This window comes from Hemibagrus wyckioides, linkage group LG29, assembly GCF_019097595.1.
Source record: "Hemibagrus wyckioides isolate EC202008001 linkage group LG29, SWU_Hwy_1.0, whole genome shotgun sequence".
NCBI lineage: Eukaryota > Metazoa > Chordata > Actinopteri > Siluriformes > Bagridae > Hemibagrus > Hemibagrus wyckioides.
In genome coordinates this window covers 2,294,837-2,315,952 of record NC_080738.1, presented here as the reverse complement: position 1 = coordinate 2,315,952, position 21,116 = coordinate 2,294,837, and the positions used below count along the sequence as shown (strand labels likewise).

General features: G+C 41.3%; 2 protein-coding genes across 6 annotated transcripts in view; one reads left to right on the top strand and one right to left on the bottom strand.

The window, feature by feature from the left end:
* LOC131349274 (zeta-sarcoglycan) overlaps nucleotides 1-12,957 on the bottom strand; it is a 165,970-nt gene extending 153,013 nt beyond the window's left edge. The window contains exon 1 of one of the 3 annotated variants that reach the window (XM_058384826.1): nucleotides 12,455-12,957. Coding sequence is in view for 2 of the 3 variants with exons in the window: in XM_058384824.1 (XP_058240807.1) it covers nucleotides 12,455-12,493 (39 nt within the window). In the remaining variant the exon portion in view is untranslated. The remainder of the gene's footprint in view (nucleotides 1-12,454) is intronic. The other 2 variants (XM_058384824.1, XM_058384825.1) reach the window with 2 other exon arrangements.
* A 2,932-nt stretch (nucleotides 12,958-15,889) lies between these two features.
* The window catches only part of tusc3 (tumor suppressor candidate 3), a 100,862-nt gene continuing 95,635 nt past the window's right edge, over nucleotides 15,890-21,116 (top strand). For all 3 annotated transcript variants that reach the window (XM_058385139.1, XM_058385138.1, XM_058385137.1), the window contains exon 1: nucleotides 15,890-16,016. In XM_058385139.1, coding sequence (XP_058241122.1) covers nucleotides 15,912-16,016 — 105 coding nt within the window. In that variant the 5' untranslated portion in view covers nucleotides 15,890-15,911. The remainder of the gene's footprint in view (nucleotides 16,017-21,116) is intronic.

Here is a 21,116-nt window from a genome sequence, read left to right as displayed (position 1 = left end):
GTGTGTGAGTGTGTGTATGTGTGTATCTGAAATCCACTGACACTGGAGACTCCTTCCCTAAATGTTCCATAAACACATTCCTGCTTACACAAAACCTCACATGATGAAGAATTTCATTCTTTTTTTTTATCTTAATGTATGATAGCTGATTTATCAACAGTTTGTGTGTGTGTGTGTGTGTGTGTGTATGTGTGTGTGTATGTGTGTGTGTGTGTATGTGTGTGTGTGTGTGTGTATGTGTGTGTGTGTAGCGAAGGAAGTTTAATTCATGACTCACAGCACATGCCAACTCGCACAGTTAGACATTCATAATGTTGAACAGCAAAGGGGGAGAGAGAGAGATGTGTGTGTGTGTGTGTGTGTGTGTGTACGGTCGCTGTGTATCTGATGGTAAGTGAAGTAATGCGTTTATCAGGAAGCACTTCAGCGCCGTGGGACACATAGATCATCTGCAAACCATCAAACGACCAAACACACACACTCACACACTCACACACACAGTGGATGGTGTAGGACATTGATGCATCCTACTCACAATTTCATTCCTTTTATTTGTTCTGATTATTTCTCTTTGAAGATTCAAGCCTCCTGAAGTGTTTGGAATTATTTGTGCTCTTCATCTGAACGGGGAAAAACACTCACGTTTAGAGGGAAACATTCGCAAAGTAACTCTCACACATTGTAGCGAAGGACGGAGTCGGAAATGCCGGGCTAGTTTTCGAGAAAAAAAAAAAAAGAGACAAAAAACAAGCAATTTGTTGGAACGAAACAATTCATTCTGGTAAACAAACACAGAAACGTGAGAGTAAACAAGGGGATTTCATCAGTGAGCTACATCACGGTGTCTGAGGATGATGTAAATATAGAAGAAAAACCTGTGTGTGTGTGTGTTTATAGAGTCACACAAAAGAAAAGAGTCACTAACGAAAACCTCGACTCCATCGACTTCAAAACATAAATCTGATCATAAAAAAAAAAAGATTACAGTGCTTTGATACCTATATGGAACATAGTGTGGAATTTTATTATTATTATTTTTTTTTATTTATTTATTTATTTATTTATTTATTTATTTATTTATTTATTTATTTATTTATTTATTTATTTATTTATTTATGATCTTTTCTTTTCTTTCTTTCTTTTTCTTTCTTTCTTTCTTTCTTTCTTTCTTTCTTTCTTTCTTTCTTTCCTTATGTATGTATTTATTCATTTATCTGTTTGTTTAATTAATTAATTAATTATTTCCTTTTCTTTACATTCTTTATTTCTTTATTTCTTTATTTATTTTTAATTTAATTTAATTTAATTTAATTTAATTTAATTTAATTTAATTTAATTTAATTTAATTTAATTTAATTTAATTTAATTTATTAATTTATTTATTTATCTATCTGTTTGTTTGTTTATTTTATTTTATAGTGTTTGAAGCATTCAGCAGACTCTATAATAGCTGTAGAGTCTTACTCTCTAGTCTGTAGCTCACTCAGGCAGAGACGAAGGGCAGCATCCAGATGGTTTAATGAAAGACAGACCTCTGATTTAAAAATTCTTTAATTAAAGAATTTGAAAGAATGAATAGATCGAGATGACACACCGCAATAAATTAAGAAAAATAATGATTTATTATTTTTTTTTTTTTATTATTTTTATTATTTTTATTATTATTATTATTATTATTGTTGTTGTTGTTGTTGTTGTTATTGTTATTATTAATATTATATTAAATATTTTTATTGGCACAGACGTAAGCCAAAATATTAGCCTTTTTTGGAAATTGAGCAGAAATTTAAAAATAAAAATTAATTTACCAAATAAAATCCGGTGTGTCTGATGTACGGAATTATTCAGAGGTTTGGACGATATGCTGCCAAGTGGAGAAATGATTTATAATTATTTATTTATTTATCAATTTATTTATTTTTTGAGGCTGGATATTTTGCTGATTAAATCCTGCTTAATAGAATTAGCTCAAAAGTCGCTGAAGGAAGATAAACAGCTGGATCTATGAGTCTGTACATGGGAGAGCTGCGCGAGAACAACTGCTCTTTAAAAAAACACCAGAGACTAGCATGTAGCATCAAGTCAAGCGCGACTTCTCAACTCCATCGTCATTAACGTCGTCCCACAACACAGCACTCGCAATCCAACGCTCAGGTCCTCTGACTGACCTGCGGGTGACTTCCTGAGATCCTGAGAGGACTTGAGTGAGGAGGTGCTAAATACAATACGGTAACCGTGGAGACACACTCCATCACACACTCCATCACACACACACTTCCTTTCCTGTCAGAGACTCCAGCTGTCTCCGGTCCGACATCCGACACGCTTCAAACCTCCTTGTCTCAAGGACACACTCCAGATACACACTCGCTGTACGCAGAGACAAACACTCCACACTGTGTGTGTGTGTGTTGCCAAGAAAAACCACAAAAGATGTCGGAAGTCGCCACTTTTCCTCCTCAAATGGGGCCAAGATCGATGATATATTTGAGAAAAACTGCACAGCTGTAGCTGAAACTGGAGACTCCTTCCTTATAATGTTCCATCTTCATCATTTAGACCTGTTTACATGAGGATGCTGTTGCTATGGAAACAAGAATGCTCATTCAGATAAACCTGTCATGACCCCAAATATTCCAACCTGAAAAATCTTTTACACAAACCACACATCCAGGAAGAAGACTCAGGTGGTGCGATAACCAGCACTCTGCCTTCTTTCTTCTTTCTTTCTTACTTACTTACTTTCTTCTCTCTCTCTCTCTCTCTCTCTCTCTCTCTCTCGTGAAGTAAATTAAATTAAAAACAACGATGGAGGCGAGGGATGAATAAACTGCAACCACATCACATTCCCAAACACATTAGCAGCAGTAATTTCTCTCCTCCGAGCAATCAAGGAATCACCGAAGAAACGTTCACACTCGCACGCTGTCAGAACTCAAAAAAAAAAAGAAGCAGGAAGTAGGAATCTGAACACGCGCTAGCACACACGCTAGTTTAGCTCAGAAACTCAGGACTTAGTAATGGAGGATGCTACGCTGTACTGATGATACAGTCCTTGTATGAAGATACATTCTGGGCTAGCGGAAGTAGCTAGCATCAACAGATGTTAGCATATCAGCGGTGGAGTCGCGTTGTTTATGTAGTGTTTTGAAACGCTCCTTCAGGTCGGAGCTATGAGAATTAGCACAAAATTAGCCCAAAATTAGCAAAATATTTGCCCAAAATTACCAAAAAATTAGCCAAAAATTAGCCCAGAATAAGCAAAAATTAGCAAAAACAATTTGCGCAAAAAATTTGTCCAAAATTAACAAACATTAGCCCACAATTAACAAACATTAGCCCACAATTAACAAAAATTAGCCCAAAATTAACAAAAATGAGCCCAAAATTAGCATATTAAACTGAAGTACTTTACATATGAACATGTCATGACATGCAAACAGGAAGTGATGTCATATCTATGGAATGCTTTTACGAAATGTTTATCAACATAAAAAAAAAACTTGGAACAGGAAGTGATGTCATATCTCAGCAACAACTTGCCATTCTGCCATCACGTGAACAGGAAGTGCTGAATATCCACACAAGCTTCTGGTCTTCCTGTGTCACTAAAGGGGCGTGGCCAGAGAGTGCTTGGCCCCCTTAATGGCAGTGGGCAGTTAGATCTCCACACTCTGGTCTTTATAACACTCTCTCTCTCTGTTTCCTCATCTTTCAGATCTCTTTACCTTTTATGGTATTTGGTGGGCGTGGCTAAATGTGTAACTCCCGTTTAAACTCACAACCAAACCTTCATCTAAAAAAAACCTATAGAGATGTTTTATAAATAAATAAATAAATAAATAAATAAATGTGTAGCTGTCTGTCTCTCTCCCTACATCTATCTGTCTGTCTGTCTTTCTGTCTCTCTACATCTGCCTGTCTGCCTCTCTACATCTGTCTGTCTGTCCGTCTTTCTATCTCTCTACATCTGTCTGTTTGTCTGTCTTTACATCTGTCTGCCTGCCTGTCTGTCTGTCGCTCTACATCTGTCTGTCTGTCTCTTTCTCTGTCTTTACATCTGTCTGTCTGTCTTTCTGTCTCTGTACACCTGTCTGTCTGTCTTAACATCTGTCTGTCTCTCTACATCTGTCTGTGTGTCTGTCTTTACACCTGTCTGTCTGTCTGTCTCATTCTCCATCTGTCTGTCTGTCTTTACATCTGTCTGTCTCTCTCCTTACATCTATCTGTCTGTCTCTCTGTCTGTCTACATCAGTTCATATGTCTGTCTCAGTTTGCCTCTCTCTCTACATCTGACTGTCTGTCTGTCTTTACATCTGTCTGTCTGTCTGTCTCTCTCTACATGCTGGAGAGCTCTAGAATTCCTCCTGCTGTCTCTCTCTCTCTCTCTCTACATCTGTCTCTCTCTCTCTCTACATGTTGAAGAGCTCTATAATTGCTCCTGCTGTCTGTCTCTCTCTCTCTCTACATCTGTCTGTCTCTCTCTCTCTCTCTCTACATGTTGAAGAGCTCTATAATTGCTCCTGCTGTCTGTCTCTCTCTCTCTCTACATCTGTCTGTCTCTCTCTCTCTCTCTCTACATGTTGAAGAGCTCTATAATTGCTCCTGCTGTCTGTCTCTCTCTCTCTACATCTGTCTGTCTCTCTCTCTCTCTCTCTCTCTCTCTCTCTCTCTCTACATGTTGAAGAGCTCTATAATTGCTCCTGCTGTCTGTCTCTCTCTCTACATCTGTCTGTCTCTCTCTCTCTCTCTCTCTACATGTTGAAGAGCTCTATAATTGCTCCTGCTGTCTGTCTCTCTCTCTACATCTGTCTGTCTCTCTCTCTCTCTACATGTTGAAGAGCTCTATAATTGCTCCTGCTGTCTGTCTCTCTCTCTACATCTGTCTGTCTCTCTCTCTCTCTACATGTTGAAGAGCTCTATAATTGCTCCTGCTGTCTGTCTCTCTCTCTCTACATCTGTCTGTCTCTCTCTCTCTACATGTTGAAGAGCTCTATAATTGCTCCTGCTGTCTGTCTCTCTCTCTCTCTACATCTGTCTGTCTCTCTCTCTCTACATGTTGAAGAGCTCTATAATTGCTCCTGCTGTCTGTCTCTCTCTCTCTACATCTGTCTGTCTCTCTCTCTCTACATGTTGAAGAGCTCTATAATTGCTCCTGCTGTCTGTCTCTCTCTCTCTACATCTGTCTGTCTCTCTCTCTCTCTCTACATGTTGAAGAGCTCTATAATTGCTCCTGCTGTCTGTCTCTCTCTCTCTACATCTGTCTGTCTCTCTCTCTCTCTCTCTACATCTGTCTGTCTCTCTCTCTCTACATGTTGAAGAGCTCTATAATTGCTCCTGCTGTCTGTCTCTCTCTCTCTACATCTGTCTGTCTCTCTCTCTCTACATGTTGAAGAGCTCTATAATTGCTCCTGCTGTCTGTCTCTCTCTCTCTACATCTGTCTGTCTCTCTCTCTCTCTCTACATGTTGAAGAGCTCTATAATTGCTCCTGCTGTCTGTCTCTCTCTCTCTCTACATCTGTCTGTCTCTCTCTCTCTCTACATGTTGAAGAGCTCTATAATTGCTCCTGCTGTCTGTCTCTCTCTCTACATCTGTCTGTCTCTCTCTCTCTACATGTTGAAGAGCTCTATAATTGCTCCTGCTGTCTGTCTCTCTCTCTCTACATCTGTCTGTCTCTCTCTCTCTCTCTACATGTTGAAGAGCTCTATAATTGCTCCTGCTGTCTGTCTCTCTCTCTCTACATCTGTCTGTCTCTCTCTCTCTCTCTACATGTGGAAGAGCTCTATAATTGCTCCTGCTGTCTGTCTCTCTCTCTCTACATCTGTCTGTCTCTCTCTCTCTACATCTGTCTGTCTCTCTCTCTACATGTTGAAGAGCTCTATAATTGCTCCTGCTGTCTGTCTCAGGTGTTTGAATCATCTTTCACAGATCCTTCAGAGCTTCTACTCGACTTCTGACCTTCTAGTGAAAGCCTTTTTTTCTGCTGATGGAAACTGAAGGCTGTTCCATTCATTGCGTCTCATGCTGACATGATGAGAGGATGAAGAGGATAAAGACACTTTCCAGCAGCTGTCCATTTGTGGAGAAAAAGAAAAAAAAAATCCATCATGATCATGAAGATGGCTTAACATCTACACACATTTGTGACGTTCCTTCCCCCCATCATGTCATGTGACCCCCGCTTGTGTTCCATGAAACTACTGCTCTCTTTTAATGATGCTGGCTTCCTTCATCAAGGCTGCTTTCATCTCCTTCAAATCAAATAGAATAAATACATGTCTTTCATGATGGTCACTAGGATATATATATATATATATATATAAATGTGCTCAGTGGTTCCAGCAGGAAGTCCAGTTGGATCTCCAGGAGCTCTTCATTGTGGTACAGTCCCTAAATTTTAATTCTTTACAAGATCTTTGACTGTTTTTTTTCATTCCTCAACTGAGGAAATCTTTATATATAAATATTCTGTTTTGGAAGCTAAGAACCATAAATTTGCCAGTGAGGAACCCTGGAAGAACCTTTGAGAAACTCTTGAAGAGCCCTAGAAGAAGCCTTGAGAAAAACTTAAAGAACCATGGAAAACCCTTGAGTAACCCTTGAATAACTTTGGAAGAACTCTTGAGAGACCCTTAAAGAACCCCTGAGAAACTCTTAAAGAACCCTGGAAAAACCCTTCAGAAACCCTTGAAGAACCCTTAAGAAACCCTTAAAGAATCCTGGAAGAACCTTTGAGAAACCTTTGAAGAACCCTGGAAGAACCATTCAGAAACTCTTGAAGAACCCTGGAAGAATCCTGGAAGAACCCTTGAGAAACCCTTGAAGAAACCTGGACTCCACCTTGACTCTGTCACAAAGCACACCATGCTTGTTTCTCCACGTCATTCTCGCTGCCTTTCTCTGAGGAGTAACAGAAATGTGGAAGGATGTCGGAAAGAAAATCTCTGAATCTCTGGCAGAGAAGATCAGACGCCACATCAAAGGAGACAAAATGATGAAAAAAAAAGGACATGGCTGAAGATGCGAAAGCCACCAAGCACGCACACTCGCGTGAGAAAGCTAGCTCTTCAGTTCCTGAAAAGAACAAGCGTGCTGCGTTTATCTGAGATCTCTGTTCTGATTGGTCAGAAAGTGTTAATTAATGATGTCATCATATATATATATATATATAGTTGCTACACTGAAGTAAACCTAAAGGGATAAAAAGTATCAGGCGTGGTTCTGGTGTGGTGTCGGATCTTCTGGAGCTAGCGGAAAGTCGCTGGAACCTGAAATCATGCTAATGAAAGCCCTCCCATGCTACCACTGATCTGTCAGCACTCGCACTATACCTTATAATTATGTCCCACCATCCGAAGCTCGTCGCCATCGCCATGGTTACCTGCAGGACGAGGCGGAGCGGAGGCAGAACGGAACGCCGGGATGTGGCGCACGGAACAGAACCGGATTAAACCCGCCTCAGTGTTTAATAAATCCATGGAATATATCCAACAGCCGAATTCCCGTTTCTGTCAAAACACCAGGACAAGGAACTGCAGCTCCGGGAGACACGCCTACACGCCTCATCTCTCTACATCTGTCTGTCTCTACATCTGTCTGTATGTCTGTCTCTACACTTCTCTGTCTGTCTGTCTGTCTCTACATCTGTCTGTATGTCTGTCTCTACACCTCTCTGTCTGTCTGTCTGTCTCTTTACATCTGTCTGTATGTCTGTCTCTACATCTGTCTGTCTGTCTGTCTGTCTGTCTCTTTACATCTGTCTGTATGTCTGTCTCTACATCTGTCTGTCTGTCTGTCTGTCTGTCTCTTTACATCTGTCTGTATGTCTGTCTCTACATCTGTCTGTCTGATGGACTGTCTGTCTCTTTATATCTGTCTGTATGTCTCTTTACATCTGTCTGTCTGACAGACTGTCTGTCTCTACACTTCTCTGTCTGTCTGTCTGTCTGTCTCTTTACATCTGTCTGTATGTCTGTCTCTACATCTGTCTGTCTATGGACTGTCTGTCTCTACATCTGTCTGTCTGACAGACTGTCTCTACACCTCTATGTCTGTCTGTCTGTCTGTCTCTTAACATCTGTCTGTATGTCTATCTGTCTGTGTCTCTTTACATCTGTCTGTATATCTGTGTCTACATCTGTCTGTCTGAAAGACTGTCTGTCTCTACATCTGTCTGTCTGTTTGTCTGCCAGTCTCTACATATGTCTGTCTGATGGACTGCCTGTCTCTACACCTGTCTGTCTGTTTGTCGGCCAGTCTCTACATCTGTCTGTCTGATGGACTGCCTGTCTCTACACCTGTCTGTCTGTATGCCTCTACATCTGTCTGTATGTCTGTCTCTTTTTACATCTCTCTGTCTCTCTCAATAGATTAGTCTGTCTGTCTGTCTGTCTCTCTCTCTCTCTCTCAATGTCAGATTGTTACTCAGCCTTCTTCATCTCTCTCTCTCTCTCTCTCTCTCTCTCTCTCTACTCTTTTATCTTTGTCCATCCCCCACATACTGCTATTCTGCCCTCTATCTCTTCCTTTTTTCTCTCCTCTTTTCTTCTCCTCCCTCTGTCTTTTCCCTTTTCATCTCTCATCCTTCCCTGAGGATCTGTGGTTTGTTCATCTGGAGGATGTGGAACTCAGTAACCGAGCGACGAGCAGACATCCAGAGAACTTTCCAGAAACATCAGAAACTGCTTCAAGTGGAACCATGATACAAAGAGCTAGAGAGCAAAGAGGAGAAAAATGAAAGAGAGAGAGAGAGAGAGAGAGAGAGAGAGAGAGATGATGATGATGATGATGATGATGAGAGAGAGATGAGAGGATGAGTGACAGTGAAAGAGAGGAGTGCACAGAACCACAGTTCCCTTCAGACACAATCTCTTTTATGCTTTCATTTCCAATCAGCATCGTTCTCTCACTCTCACTCTCTCTCTCTCTCTCTCTCTCATCATCTTGTTTATCCTTTTTTCTCTCTCTATTTCATTGTTTAATTCTGCCTGTCTCTCTCTCCTTCTCCATCTTCTCTACTTTCACATCCCATCTGTCTTATTCTGTCTTTCTCTTTCACCCACATTCTCATTCTCTCTCTCTCTCTCTCTCTCTCTCTCTCTCAGTCTTTCGGTCATTCATCCATTTATATCTTATATAACTTATATGTTCTGTTTTTCTCTCTTTCACTCTCCTCTCAATTTTTTTATTCTATCTTTTTTCTTCTCTTTTATTCACTCTCTGTCTTACACTTTCAGGGGTTCCTCAGTGGTTCTCTCTAAAGTTAAGGGTTCTCTTCCTCAAAGGGAACCAAGCTGTTCTCTCTCTCTCTCTCTCTCCTTCCCTTCCTCTCTCTCTCTCTCTCTCTCTCTCTCTCTCTCTCCTTCCCTTCCTCTCTCTCTCTCTCTCCCTTCCTCTCTCTCTCTCTCTCTCTCTCTCTCTCCTTCCCTTCCTCTCTCTCTCTCTCTCCCTTCCTCTCTCTCTCTCTCTCTCTCTCTCTGTCTTTCATTATTAACTCATCCGTTTATACCAGTGCTGCTATTTCCCCCAGAAAACACTGAACAGTTTATTCCACTCCTCTATCTGATGGACTGAAGGGTATCAGTGGAGTTGATTAGCGCACTGCGTCGTCACCCTTTTCCTGGAACAATGCTAGCAATTAGCTAAGCTTTTTAGCCAGATTACAATCGCGGGCGTGGGCGGAGCGTTAGCGCAAAGGAAGCATGGTGTGTTAGAGAGTTTCAATTAAACTGACACACAGAAACACGGCTAGCATCAGGTTAGCGTCCTCGAATGCTACGTATATTATATGCTTATAGGTTCAGAAGCTCTTTACATCTGTCTGTCTGTCTGTCTCTCTACATCTGTCTGTCTATCCTTTTACATCTGTCTGTCTGTCTATCTCCCTCTCTACATATATCTGTCTGTCTGTCTCTCTACATCTGTCTGTCTGTTTGTATGTCTGTCTCTCTACATCTGTCTGTCTGTTTGTCTATCTACAACTGTTTGTCTATCTGCCTCTCTACATATGTCTGTCTGTCTCTCTACATCTGTCTGGCTGTTTCTCTACACCTACCTGTCTGTCTCTCTACATCTGTCTGTCTGTCTGTCAGTCTGTCAGTCTGTCTCACTTCATCTATATATCTGTCTGTCTTTACATCTGTCTGGCTGTATCTATCTATCTGTCTGTCTGTCTATCTGTCTCTCTGCATCTGTCTGTCTGTATGTCTGTCTCTCTCTCTCTATACATTAGTCTGTCTTACTCTCTCTCTCTCTCTCTCTCTCTCTAAACATTCTGTACTTCAGTGAACTGAATCATTTGCAGTTGATTCCTTTGTGATCAGTCTGAACAGATCTGAACATGATCACCATGCGGAAGATCTTCCTTTCTCCTTTCTTATTACAGACAGGTTTAAAAGCAGCACTGGATGTTTCCCATAATTCAGTTCAGCGCGTGACAGGGCAGGTCATGACGAAATGCTCCCACACTTAAAAAACCTCATGTCCCTGGAGCTGTAGAGGCGAGGCAGCCATGTGTGAACGAGGTGTAAACAAGTAAATCACACACACACACACACAGCATGTATCTGCCCCCATAAAACTTGATCTTTAAGAAATCTGAGCTGCTGAGGATTCTGATATGATTCATCCATTTGAATCAGTTGAATTGATTCACTGAATCATTTAGGTGCTTAAATTAATTTAGGCTTCTCTATCTGTCAGGCTGAAAAAGGGGGCGTGGCCTCCGAGTCTCTGCGCCTGTCAGTGTCAGTGAAAGAGGTGTAAAAGAAACAGTGCTTGTGTGTTTGTGTGTGTGTGTGGGTGTGTGGGTGTGTGTGTGTGTGTGTGAGACTACTAGAAATTGCTTTCAGGCTGAACTTCACATTAATTAGAAATAAACACACGGGCCTTTCATTTATTCATCTCATTATGAGGAGTATACACACACACACACATACACACACACACACACACACACGCACACACACACACACGCACTCACACACTCACACACACACGCACTCACTCACGCACGCACACACACACGCACTCACGCACGCACGCACACACACACGCACACACACACACACACTCACAGACACACACACACACACTCACACACACACACACACACACACACGCACTCACGCACTCACACACACACGCACTCACTCACGCACACACACACACACACACTCACAGACACACACTCACACACGCACGCACACACACACACACACTCACAGACACACACACACACTCACACACACACACACGCACGCACACACACACACACTCTCACACACACACACACACACACGCACTCACGCACACACACACACACTCTCACACACACACACACACACACGCACTCACGCACACACACACACACTCTCACACACACACACACACACACGCACTCACACACGCACTCACACACGCACTCACATATGCACGCACACACACACACACACTCACACACAAACACACACACAGACACACACACGCACGCACACACACACTCACACACACACACATACACACACGCATGCACAAATGCAAATAGAGAGAGAGAGCATTAGAGAAAGATTTATTTAAAGAAAGAAAGAAAGAAAGAAAGAAAGAAAGAAAGAAAGAAAGAAAGAAAGAAAGAAACACAACAATGAAAGTATGGATAAAAGATGGAATAGAAAATAAATGATAAAATGAGATGGAGAGAAGTGACGGAGATAAAGAATTGAAAGTGAAAGAAGGAAGGAGGGATGGAAGGAAGGAAGGGTAAAGAATAAGCAACAGAAGGAATAGAGAGATGTGTCAAAGAAAAAGAGAGGGAGAGGAAGGAGGGCAGGAAGAATGGATTGAACATACGGTAGAGAGAGAAAAAAGAGGGCAAAATGTGTGTGTTTGTGTGTGTGTGAGAGAGAGAGAGAGAGAGAGAGAGAGAGAGAGAGAGAGAGAGAGAGTTTTACGGAGCTGTCCACGTCGCAGGTGCTGAAATTCTCCAAATGAATATTCAACACTAATATGAAAATTCATTAATATTCAGATGAAGGTCGAACCCGAGATGATGAAAAGTTGCGACAGCACATGTAAATGTGTCATGAATAAACAAACACAAACAAACAAATAAATAAATAAACACAACTTTACATTTCGCGCGAGGGAGAAGAGGAAAGTGGGATTAAAAAAAGACCCACGATCGCGCGTGCAGATTATAAGGGCACACTCCTAGCCTTGTGGGACTCGCATCTGATCGCGTGCATCATCATCATCATCATCATCAACAGCAAATACACACACGCACACACACACACACACGCACACACACATACGGATCCGCACAGCACCGGTCCGCGGCAGAGCTGCAACCCGCACTATTGAAATGCACCCCACGCGCGCTTCGATCCGAGAGTCAGCCATTAGCCACTCATCATCATCATCATCATCATCTCCAAAATATACACAGACTCTCACCTTCAGCGCCTCGATATCCAGCGATGCCGATCGCTCCATGCGCGCGCGATGAACGGGAGTCTGCGCCGATAACACAACACACACCGGAATAAAGTTGTGTAGTCAGGACTAACGGCTCATTCCCGGTGCCGATCCGCGTCCCCGGATGTTCGGGATCCGCTGCGCGTTAGTCCCATGAGCCGGATACGCGCCGACAGGAATAAGAATAATAATCAGAGGAAGAGAATTTTAATCTAAAAAAAAAACAAAGCACCCCGAAATTAATCTCTCGCGCCGCTCCGCTTTCTGCGTCTGACCGGGGGAGACTAAATCCGCCGGCGCGCGCCCCCGACGCGCTCTGCACGGGAGCGCGCACGGCGCGGCGGGTCCTCACACATTCCTTCCTCCTCCTGCGGCAGGGTCTTCGCTCGGAAAGAAATGCGGGATGAAGAAGAGAAGGAAGGAAGGATGGAAGGATAGTGGGATTGGAGAGAGAGAGGGGGTGGATCTGTCTCTGAGCGACAGTGGGGCTCAGAGAGAGAGAGAGAGAGAGAGAGAGAGAGAGAGAGCGCAAGAGTACAAGAGAGAAGAGAAAAGAAAGGAAAGAATGATAGAGGAAAAGGGGAAAAGAAGAGGGATGCTTGGGTGGAAGAAAGGGAGAGAAATAAAAGTCAGAAAGATGAGAGAGAGAGAGAGAGAGAGAGAGAGAGAGAGAGAGAGAGAGAGAGAGCACAAGAGAGAAGAGGAGAGAAAGAAAAGGATGATGACAAAAGGATGAAGAAGAAAATGAGGAGGGAAAAGAAGAGGAAAACTTGGTTAGAAAAAAAGGGAGAGAAATTGAGAGAGAGAGAGAGAGAGAGAGAGAGAGATGCGCATCTGCAGTGCTTTTTAACTTTTAATTGGCACGAGCGCACACTGTAACTGCAACAAACACAACCGCCACGTGCCGAGCCGAGTACATATGATCGCGCGCAAAAATGATGACGTCATTTAAGATTTATGAATACTTCGACATTAACTGAATGTGTGTGTGTGTGTGTGTGTGTGTGTGAGGGATTAATTAAGAGAGAGAGAAATCGCGTGCCTATAAACGTAGTGCACGCGCTCAGGTCTCCCGTCGATCTGTTTCTTTTCTCTTTTTTTCTTTTTTCCAGCCATTTTGTAATTAATCATTTCTTTGGCACGCTCTTTTATGTGTGCACCTGACATAACTGCGTGTGTGTGTGTGTGTGTGTGTAGGGCGCCTCGTGTTAACAAAGGGCCCGGTGACGTCAGTGCCCAAAGCGGGGCTGTGATCTGACCACGCCGACATGACAGGAGCCTAAAACGGTGTGGCCTAGGAGTGTGTGTGTGTGTGTGTGTGTGTCCCTCGGGTGAGTGTGTATGTAGGTGTTGTATTTTCAGAAGTGTGTCCCAGATAAATCTTGAGCCTCACCAATGTCACCTAAATATTGAAAATTTGCCTGCGGTCACCTTCTATTATTATTATTATTATTATTATTATTATTATTATTATTTCCACCCCATAGCGCCACGTTTGAGATGAAAACTATTGAATGAACTGAAGCTTACTTTAAAATTCAGAATTTAGAGACATTGTGATGAAGCTTTCACTTCACTTTTATTTCAATTTCTTAAAAAGAAAAAGAAAAAAAGAATTGTTTTATTTTTTACTGAGAATAGAGTCACTGATCCTCGCATCACCTTAATAAACAATTATTTTTATAGAACTAGAAATAATACTAATAATAATAATACTACTACTACTAATAATAATAATAATAATAATAATAATAATAATAATAAATAAACACATAAATTTAATAATAATAATAATAATAATAATAATAATACAATTCATTGATCAATTAATTACTACTACTACTACTAATAGTAATAACAATAAATAATAATAATAATAATAATAATAATAATAATAATAATAATAGTTATAATAATTTAAGCATTTGGATAATTTTAAATTTAAAAGCTTTAATGTTTTTTTGTTTCAGAAATCCAGCTCGATTTGTATGGATTTGTTTAGAAATATGAATAAATGCAAAATACACAATTAATTTATTTTTAACAGAATGTTTAATTTCAGCTCGAAAACTAAATGCTGGATTTATTTATTTATTTTTTGGGGGGGGTCAAGAACAAGTTCTTTAGCAAAGCAGTCTCCACTCATGCCCTGATATTCAGTGAGGCGAGAGTGTTGTGGGCGTGGTTAGTGGGCGGGGCTCCGAGCGTGGAGTATAATCATTTCTCAGGTTTATAACGGCGTTGCGTCTAGTCGATGCAGAGCGCTCGCGCTAAATCCTGCTCTAACTGCTGCACGCGACACGCGTGTATTGCTCTTCACGACTCATTGACTTTAATAACGTCATGCATCTCCATGTCTGAGTACACACACACACACACAAACACACAAACACACACACACACACACACACAATCAGACAATCAGACCAAGCAAACAGACTGTGGCAGTTTTAACATTTAACATTCAGACAAGTTAATAACTTTCAGTGTTTATCTCTAAACACTCACACAAACACACACACACACACTCACACACACACAGTTTTGACGTATCAAAAGTAATCCCTGTAATCAGCAGGAAGTAAAATAGAGCTCCATCAGGCAGCTCAGCTCAGCGCGCGGTGACGAGTGTTTATGGCTAGCACTGAAGCTATAAAACATGCTAATAGTTCCAGGCTCTTGTCTCCGTCGTTCTATCAGGTGCTAATAATCATTATTTTATAACCACCCAATTTTTGCAGCTTAATTCCCAGGCTGAGATGTTCTCAGTCTCAGAGTCACCCCCTGCTGATGAGGAGGGAAGATGCAGGGGAGGAAAAAACTCGTCCGCTCTTTCGTGCTAACTGAAAACGGCCAAGAAATAAATGTTACTGATAATCTGGATTATTTTAGTCTGGATTATTAAGTGAGACATAAAGAAATGTAACAAAGACTGGTATTTTTAAAAAAATTAAAAAAAAAAAACCAAGCAGACATTGCTAAGATGCTAATCTATAAACTGGGGCTAGTTCCGTACCAGTACATGGAACATTATGGAAGAAATTTTGTTTGTTTGTTTCTTTGGTTGTTTCTAGAGAATTCTCCAGATCATTTATTGTACTGTTAGGAATGCTAGTCAAAATGCTAGTCATTAACTCTAAGCTTTAGCTAATGTTATTGAGGGTTATGTTTTTTTGCTTAATATGTTGCATTGATATAAAATGATATAATATGAAATATAAGCAAAAAAAACAGGTAGGATTTTAAACTCGAACTGTGTTTCACTTGGTACAGCTTTAATACCTGCTGAATTAACTAGCATAACGCCGTTATTAGCAGCGATTCAAAATACAACTACATTTCCCATGAAGCCACAGCAGCAGGCTCGTTTCTGATTGGTCGCCGCTTGAGCCAATCGCTTTCCTCAGACGCTGTACAACGGGGAGCATCTTCCAAAATGGCTGCCACATCTCAGCGCTTGTCTTTCAAGCTGCTGTTCGCGTTGTTGTTTCTGCTTCTGGCGCTTTTCCTTCAGCCCGGAGGAGGACAGAAGAAGAAGGAGGTAAGGACTGTGTGATGGAAATGATTTAAATACGACAATTATTTCATCCTCGGCGTTAAAAACGCCACCCGGCGCTGTCCAGTGATGACCGAGTACCAAACGGCCTGCTACTGCCTACGTAGGCGTCCTACTTAGGGTGTAAGATAACGGGGTGGAGCGCGCGTGCAGGTGCACTCTGTTTGAAGCGTGGAGGCGTTTGATATTCTGCCGCGGACTGCGTTCTTTATTCTAATGTAACCCTTTCAGCTGAACATCAACTTCCGGGTAAATATAATGGAGGAAAAAACACTAGATAGATAGATAGATAGATAGATAGATAGATAGATAGACAGACAGACAGGTAGATAGATAGATAGATAGATAGACAGACAGACAGATAGCGAGGTAGATAGATAGATAGACAGATAGATAGATAGATTGACAGATAGACAGATAGATAGATAGATTGACAGATAGATTGACAGATAGATAGATAGATAGATAGATAGATAGATAGATAGATAGATAGACAGACAGACAGGTAGATAGAGAGGTAGATAGATAGATAGACAGACAGACAGGTAGATAGAGAGGTAGATAGATAGATAGATAGATAGATAGATAGATAGATAGAATGATAGATAGACAGATAGACAGATTGACAGATAGATAGATAGATAGACAGACAGACAGGTAGATAGAGAGGTAGATAGATAGACAGACAGACAGACAGACAGGTAGATAGACAGACAGACAGATAGAGAGGTAGATAGATAGACAGACAGACAGACAGACAGACAGACAGACAGACAGACAGATAGATAGATAGATAGATAGATAGATAGATAGACAGACAGACAGGTAGATAGATAGATAGATAGATAGATAGATAGATAGATAGATAGATAGATAGATAGATAGATAGATAGATAGATAGATAGATAGACAGACAGACAGGTAGATAGAGAGGTAGATAGATAGATAGATAGATAGATAGATAGATAGATAGATAGATAGATAGATAGATAGAATGATAGATAGACAGATTGACAGATAGATAGATAGATAGATAGATAGATAGATAGATAGATAGAGAGGTAGATAGATAGACAGACAGACAGACAGACAGGTAGATAGACAGACAGACAGATAGAGAGGTAGATAGATAGACAGACAGACAGATAGATAGATAGATAGATAGATAGATAGATAGATAGATAGATAGACAGACAGACAGGTAGATAGATAGATAGATAGATAGATAGATAGATAGATAGATAGATAGATAGATAGATAGATAGATAGACAGACAGGTAGATAGAGAGGTAGATAGATAGATAGATAGATAGATAGACAGACAGATAGATAGATAGATAGATAGATAGATAGATAGACAGACAGAAAGTCAGACAGGTAGATAGACAGGTAGATAGATAGATAGATTGACAGACAGACAGACAGACAGACAGATAGATAGATAGATAGATAGATAGATAGATAGATAGATAGATGGACAGACAGATAGAGAGAGAGAGATAGATAGATAGATAGATAGATAGATAGATAGATAGATAGATAGATAGATAGATAGATAGATAGATAGATAGATAGATAGATAGACAGACAGACAGACAGAGAGAGAGAGAGAGAGAGAGAGAGAGAGAGAGAGAGAGAGAGAGAGATAGATAGATAGATAGATAGATAGATAGATAGACAGACAGACAGAGAGAGAGAGAGAGAGAGAGAGAGATAGATAGATAGATAGATAGATAGATGGACAGACAGATAGAGAGAGAGATATATATTTTATCATATTTTCCTCTTTATTTGTGAAGAGTCCTTTTTTTTAAACAGATTTCACTTTGAATCTTTTAACCAGCTGAAAATACAAAGTGTTTGCGTTTATTAAACTTTATGTTTATAAATATTTATTCATATAAATTCTAATGTTAAAGGCAGAACTTTATACTCATTGAAACTAAATCCTAGTCTTTTGATGGTGGAATTAAAATCAATATTTCATTTTTATGATAATTTATCATTTAAAACAGTTTTAACATTTTCAGTTTTTTTTGATTGATCATGAATCTACGTTTAATGTCTTACATACTTCATGTTTTTTTCACTGATTCATGAAGCTTATTCACCTTCAGTAGAGTCACAAACTTTTGAGCTGGGTAATAAAAACATCAGAGCTCTGAAACAGAGAGACGGGTTCGTTTTGTTTTTTTCCTCAATTAAACCGAACGTGTTGCGCCGGAGCGTCTTCGTTAGCGTCTTGTCTGCTGAGTTAAAGCGCTGTGATGATGTCAGCGGGAGAGCGAGGCTCACACGGAGAACAGGATGAGAAACGCAGGAGTCTGAAGGAGGAACGTTCCTACGCTTCATCCTTCATCAACAGACGCAGAATATTCCGTCCTCCAGTGAGATAAATTAGGGGGCGAGGGCAGAAGCACACACACACACACACACGTTTAATATCTTTTTAATGGTCTGGAGTGTATTGTGAGTGATTTATCAGAACATGGCAAAGACACAGAGAGTGAGTGTGTGCATTGTAACAGGAGGAGAAGAAAGTTTTCATCCGCTCTCTCTCTCTCTGTCTCTGTCTCTCTCTCTCTCTTTTCATCCCTCTTTTCCTCTCTCCTATATATTTTCTTATTTCTTCTTCTTTCACTCTTTATCACACACTTGATCGCTTTCCATCCGTGAGAATTCCCAGCCCCGAGCCGTCGATTATAAGCTGTGTGTGTGCGTGTGTGTGTGTGTGTGTGTGTGTTGGGCTTCATTAAGCCAAGCGGTGGTGAATAATTGAAAATGGCGCGGCGAGGCAAGCCGTCCTTTTGACTGATGCGTTTATTCCGGAGACGTCCCCCGTCCCTCGTACTGACATTTCAGCAAATAATTACCCACTGGTTATTTTTAAAAGAAAGAGAGAGGGAGAGAGAAAGAGATTGAGGTATAGAGTGAGAGAGGGGGAGAGCGAGATAGAGCTGTAGAGAGAGGGAGAGAGAGAGAAAGATTAAGGTATGGAGTGAGAGAGGGGGGAGAGAGAGAGAGTGGTAGAGAGAGGGAGAGAGAGAGAAAGATTAAGGTATGGAGTGAGAGAGGGGGGAGAGAGAGAGAGAGAGAGAGAGAGAGAAAGTGCTGTGGAGAGAGAGAGCGGTGGAGAGAGAGTGCAGTGGAGATGGAGAGAGAGAGAGAGAGAGAGACTGTTAGGAGATTAAAGTTGGAGACGGTTTGAGAACAGAACGGAATAAAGAGACGCTACGATGAGAAACACGCTGCTGAGGCTGTTAGCTAATCAATGATTCTTCATCCAAATCCAAAGGTGGGTGGGTTTTGTGGGCGTGGCTAAACATAACAGTTTGTGGATAAACCAGTGAACACCAGTCTGTGAGGAGCACGTTATCACGGGCTTTTACTGGTCTGAGGAAAACCCAGACTTTACTGAAAACCTGGACTCAAAAATATTTCTCTAAAGAAAGACGACGAGACTTTTATCTTTTAGCCACTTTTAGAGTCTTTTCTGTTGTACAAAGGAACCACAGGAGTGAGGCAGGGCCTACTGCCTGGGTGGGCGGGGCATATTGTCAGAGTAGGTGGGACATAGTGCCAGGGTGGGCAGGATATTTGGTCAGAGTGGGCGGGACATAGTGTCAGAATGGGTGGGGCATACTGTCTGAATGGGCGGGGCATAGTGTCAGTGTGGGCCGGAGTATAGTGTCGGTGTGGGCGTGGCATACACAGTCAGTCACAGCGTCTCTGGCCAGTCGTTCTCATCTGTCAGTGGGCGGGGCATACTCTCAGTCAGTCAGTGTGTCTCTGGCCAGTCGTTCTCGTCTTTCTGAGTGGGCGGGGCATGGTGTCAGAGTGGGCGGGGCATCCTCTGTGTCTCTCCTGTCAGTCAGTGTGTCTCTGGCCAGTCGTTCTCGTCTGTCTGTATGATGAAGAGGACAGGAAGCGTTCTTCCTCAAAGTTCTTACTGAATCAGCGAAGGAGGGATAGACTCCGTGATGATTCCAGTCGCATTTGGAGATGAGAGAGATCCGGAATGTTTATGGTGAAATTCCCAGGAATCCTGGATCCCATGTGAGGATGGATACGAGTCTCTTTCCTGTCGTCTTCTCATCCCTCCGTCCTGTCACATCAAAGCCATGCTGATATCTGCCACACGACTGTCCAACACCGTGGTCTTATCAGCTCACACACACACACACACACACACACACATACACACACACTTTAAACAGTGATGGCTTCAAGCTGAAACACTCATTTTCTTACTCTCTTTCATAATCTGTCCATTACGGAGAAATCATTTATTCCTTGTTTGGAGTAAAATAATCAGCGGTGTGAGTGAGTGTGTGTGTGAGTGTTGAGTGAGTGAGTGTGTGTGTTGAGTGAGTCAGTGAGTGTGTGAGTGTTGAGTGAGTGTGTGTGTGTGTGTTGAGTGAGTCAGTGAGTGTGTGTGTATAGAGTGAGTGTGTGTGTGTGTGAGTGACAGCACATCCTGAAGTATTGTATTCCTCTCTCTCCACAGTGATCTGTCAGTGTTTACAGTTTATTATTATTATTATTATTATTATTATTATTATTATTATTGTATATAAAGTGTTGGTATTTATCTGTTTCTGGTTCCCTTCCCCGTGAGCCGAGGTTCAGACCGCTGCAGGAGTTCAGTGTGTTTCTGCTTCAACATCAACCCTGCTCTAATAACTTTAATGAATAAATGAAAAGGGCTAAAGCCAGGACGGGAAAATGAGATCACTTTCTCTTTCTCACACACACACACACACACACACACACACACACACACACACACACACACACTGTGTAATGGGAGTAAAATAATAGAAAAGAATCAAAATTTAATCTTTGAGTTTAATTCCTGTAAAAACCTTACAGTGAAACTCAACATTAAATTAGTAGTCGTTAATTAAAAGAGAGGAAGCAGGAATGTGTGTGTGTGCGTGTCTGTGTGTATGTGTGTGTGTTATATCTTCTATCATCTCCTGTCATTTACTTAGTCCTCTTTCCTCTTTTTTTCTTGTGAACCATTTGTAGTGAACTGATTCAGAGTAAATTTTAGACTCGACTCATGGAGTGATTCAGTGTCTG